This window comes from Cryptomeria japonica, chromosome 8, assembly GCF_030272615.1.
Source record: "Cryptomeria japonica chromosome 8, Sugi_1.0, whole genome shotgun sequence".
Lineage (NCBI taxonomy): Eukaryota > Viridiplantae > Streptophyta > Pinopsida > Cupressales > Cupressaceae > Cryptomeria > Cryptomeria japonica.
This window is the reverse complement of record NC_081412.1, coordinates 36,576,897-36,581,027: the sequence shown is the minus strand read 5'-3', so window position 1 is coordinate 36,581,027 and position 4,131 is coordinate 36,576,897. Positions and strand designations below refer to the sequence as shown.

Below are 4,131 nucleotides of genomic sequence, written 5' to 3'. Positions count from 1 at the left end.
AACCATCCATTCTCTGGGGGTTTCCATCAAGCTTCCAAGGCTTTCTTATTCGGCCCCCTATTATTTTCCACTAATCCATGCCTAATCTTAATTCCCGGCCACACATTCTGAATTTTCCTATCCAATAAAGTGAAGGGGGTTGTCATTGAGAAGGATTGTGAAGCAGCTGAGCCTACAACCTCTTCAATTGCCCTATTATTTCTAATCAGTGACCTATCCACAACCTCAGCCTTATCCTGAAAAATTCTTCGATTATGATCTTTCTAGATCTCCCATATTACTATAGAGGGGCTAATTTTCCAGACACTTGACAAGGTCGTTTTACTTGATTGCCTCAGCCAACTTTCAAAGACCTCTTTGAGGGAGTTTTGGAGAGGACCCTGCCAATCTAAATTCCTTTGCAGATCAAACCAGCACCTTTGTGCAACCTCACAATTCAAAAGTAAATGATCACCTAATTCCTCCAAGTTGTTGCACATCACACATTTGGTTGGTCTCACAATACCAATCCTTTTCCTTCTCTCCCCTTGTAGGATTCTACCTTTGACAGCTAGCCATGCAAAGGCACCAACTTTCGAGAGACACTCTTTGCTCCAAAATAGTTCCCAAATTCTTGAATTGCTCTCCTCCCCTCCTTCCAGTAGTTGATATCCCAGTTTGACTGAATAGCTCTCATCCTGAGCACCACACCAAATCACTCTATCCTCTAAACTTGTCAGAAAGATCTTCCTCTGATCCAAAACATTCCTCAATCTTTGCTGCAACTGAGTCGATAAACCTATCGTTGAGAGGTCCTTCCACACCCATTCCTTTCCAAAATCGCCCTCAATGCACCTCAAGTAATCTTTCACTCTGACACCCTAAAGTTGCACCAAGTGATCCTTTATCTTTGAGAAGTCTCCCATATCTTTGATCACTAGGAAACCTGCCCAAGAATCTTCCCAAAACTTAGCTTTTGACCCTTTACCAATCTGCCATGTTAAATGATCAGTGACTACCCCACGACATTCCATTATGAAATTCCAAATGGCCGATCCTTTAGGGGGATTGCAAATTGTGAAAACTCTATGGTCTTCCAGGGAATCCAAATACTTTGCTCGCAACACTTTAACCCACATTTGGTTTGGTCTGGTGTATATGTTCCACACCAGTTTTGCCTCTAAAGCCACATTCATTTTATGCCAATCTCTCAGTCCAACACCCCCTCTTATCTTAGCCTGGCATGTTTTATCCCATGCCAATAATGGGATTTTATCCTGGTCATTTGCCCAATTCCAGAAGAATTTTTTCATCCTCTGTTGAATAGTTTCAAGAACCTTTCTTGGGATCTTTAAACACATCATAGAGTAAATAGGAATGGCAGACACTACAGATCTCAACATTAAAATTCTCCCTGCTGATGTAAGCCATCTACTTTTCCACCCATCCATTCTATTTAAACAACTATCAATTAGATTCTTCCACAAATCCGATTTGTTTGCTCCTCCAAAAAAGGGGATTCCTAAATACTTGCCTGGAAGAGCCCCCACTTTCATACCTAGAATTCTGCATGTTTCCCTCTGTTTACCAGGTTTGGTGTTGAAAAAGAAAATTTATGATTTGCTCTAGTTTACTTTCTGTCCTGATGCATCCTCATATAAATCCAGGGTCTCTTTCATAACCTAGGATTCCCTTGCTGTAGCATCCCCTGCGAGGAAAGCGTCATCTGCAAACTGCAGATGAGTTAGTGGATCCACACCTACTGCAATTTGAACACCGTTCCAAGCTCCTTCTTCCCATTTCTTGGAAATGAGGCGTTCAAGGACCTCTGCCATAATGATGAAAAGGAATGGGGATAGTGGATCACCTTGCCTAATACCCTTCTTAGATTCAAAAAAACCTTGAGGGCTTCCATTTATAATGACTAAAAGTCTGGGGGAGCTAATACAACTTTTCACTCATGCAATCCATTCCTTGTTGAAACCAAAACTCCATTGGACTTGCATAAGAAACTCTTTGTTTACCTCATCATAAACTTTCCTAATATCTACCTTGACCATCATTTTTTATGTCCTTGCTATTTGAATGGAATAAATAACTTCATGAGCCAAGATAATTCCTTCATAGATGGATTTGCCTGGAGCAAATCCACTTTGTTCACTAGAAATGACCAAATCCAAAATTTGTTTTAGTCTATTTGCCATAACTTTGGATATTATCTTATAGATAGTATTGCATAAAGAGATCGGGTAGAAGTCATCAAACGATGTAATCTCAGCCTTCTTTGGAATCAAAGCTATAAAAGTGTTGTTGAAATCCCTTAACACAAACCCTCCCGCCCTTGATTCCTCTACAACTCCTAAGATATCCTTTGCTAGGATGTCCCAAAATTTTTGAAAGAAGAGGGCTGGAAAATCATTTGGCCCTGGTGATTTATCCGACCCTAGACCAAAAACAACAAGCTTCACCTCCTCCATAGACACTGGCTCCATCAACCTTTGATTGTGCTCATCCTTCACACATGCAGGGATAACCCCCAAAACTTGATGCATATCTCTTCCCTGATTCCCAACACCATTGAAAATATCTGAGAAATGATTCACTGCCTCCCGATTTATTTGTTTCAACTCTGAAACGACCCCCCTTCTTTATCTTTAATAGAAAAAATCTTATTTTGGGATCTTCTCACTTTAACTGAAGTATGAAAGAATTTTGTATTTCTATCTCAATCTTTTAACCACGTTTCTCTGGATTTTTGCCTCCAAAAGATTTCCTCTCTTGCTAACACCTCCGGGTATCTTTTGCTCAACCATTTTTTTTTCTATAAGATTCTTCATCCATTCTTTGGCTAATTATGTGTTCATGAAGTGTTTTTAATTTCTTCTCTAACTCAGTTTTGTCTTTGAAAATATTCCAAAAAGTTTCTCTATTCCATCTCTTATGTTGTTCCTTTAAATATTGAAGTCTTTAAAGAAAATAAATGCTTTATTACCTGGATTGTCTAGATTGTGCTTCCACCACTGTTCAATTAATTTTCTGATGTTGCTGTCTCGTAACCACATTGTTTCAAATTTAAACGAGCATCTCTCAGGGGCACTTTCTTCTTGAATTCTGAGGCAAATGGGGTAGTGATGAGAGCCTGAAATAGGAAGAATCTCAGCAACACTCTTCCAGTGACTCTCCAACCAGTCACCAGCAATAAAGAACCTGTCCAACCTCTTTGCCATATTCAAAAAGCCACTACTCCTATTTGTCCATGTGAAATCCCATGTTCTAAAGGGAATCTCAATCAAACCTAAGTTCATGACAAAAGAGCTTAAATCTCTCTGGCTTTGTCTATTCCACCCTACACTGCCCATTTTATCCAAGGGGCGAAGAATTGCATTGAAATCCCCTCCAAGAATAAATAAATTCTCCCTGTCATTTCTCATTATGTCAGCCAGCTCCTCCCACATCTGCATTTTCAGATTTGAGTTGTTGGGCCCATAAATGTTGATAAGGAAAAAACTTGTTTGAAACTGAAATGATTGAATCTTCAACCACTGCCACCACCTTGTTGATCTAATAACAACTACATCCATCACTGAATCATTCCAAAGAGCCGCAAGGCCTCCTGAGGCACTTTGAGCTCCCACCAAAATACATTTCCAGGCTGGAAACTTCCTAGAAAAAACATTAACATCTTCTTCTTTAATCTTTGTTTCTTGCAAAAGGAGTATGTCTGGTCTCACTTGATCAAGGCATCGTTTGATCAAGCGGGTCTTGTCAGGGGCATTGTAGCCCCTGACATTCCATGATAAGATTCTCATTGCTCCTGGGAATAGGCATAAACTCTTCCTAATCTCAGTTTACTTTGGCCTGCGACATTACCAACTATTTCCAACTTGGCCTTAGTAGATTTAGCACCTCTCTTCTTTTTCTCACCCACTCTAGCTTTTCATTGAAGAGTTAGAGTTGTTTCCAAAGAACGCTTATCCTGAGTTCCAGTTTGGGCTAGAAGGCCCAATTCATCATCTCCATCTAGGGAGCATGATGATTCAAAGTCATAATCTGAGTCTAGAAGGTCTTCTCCACTATCTTTTGCACCCTCAAAAGAGCTTTCCAAATTTCTTATCCTTAAAGATTGGATCCTCCATAGATGGATCGGTGTTT

At 39.9% G+C, this 4,131-nt stretch overlaps 1 protein-coding gene across 1 annotated transcript; it reads right to left on the bottom strand.

Moving 5' to 3' along the window:
- Window positions 1-2,045: 2,045 nt before the first annotated feature.
- LOC131064586 (uncharacterized) lies at window positions 2,046-3,788 on the bottom strand. Its single transcript, XM_057998778.2, has 2 exons — window positions 2,972-3,788; window positions 2,046-2,608 (listed from the first exon to the last, which is right to left on the bottom strand). The coding sequence occupies exons 1-2, from the start codon at window positions 3,786-3,788 to the stop codon at window positions 2,046-2,048; spliced, it is 1,380 nt and encodes a 459-aa protein (XP_057854761.2).
- Between the last annotated feature and the right edge of the window lie 343 nt (window positions 3,789-4,131).

Bases quoted from the DNA above. Each gene is read 5' to 3' on its own strand.
- LOC131064586 (XM_057998778.2), bottom strand. From the start codon at position 3,788: ATGAGAATCTTATCATGGAATGTCAGGGGCTACAATGCCCCTGACAAG. The intron at 2,609-2,971 runs GTAATAAAGCAT...GGGTCGTTTCAG, and splicing joins GCACAATCTAGACAATCCAG to AGTTGAAACAAATAAATCGG.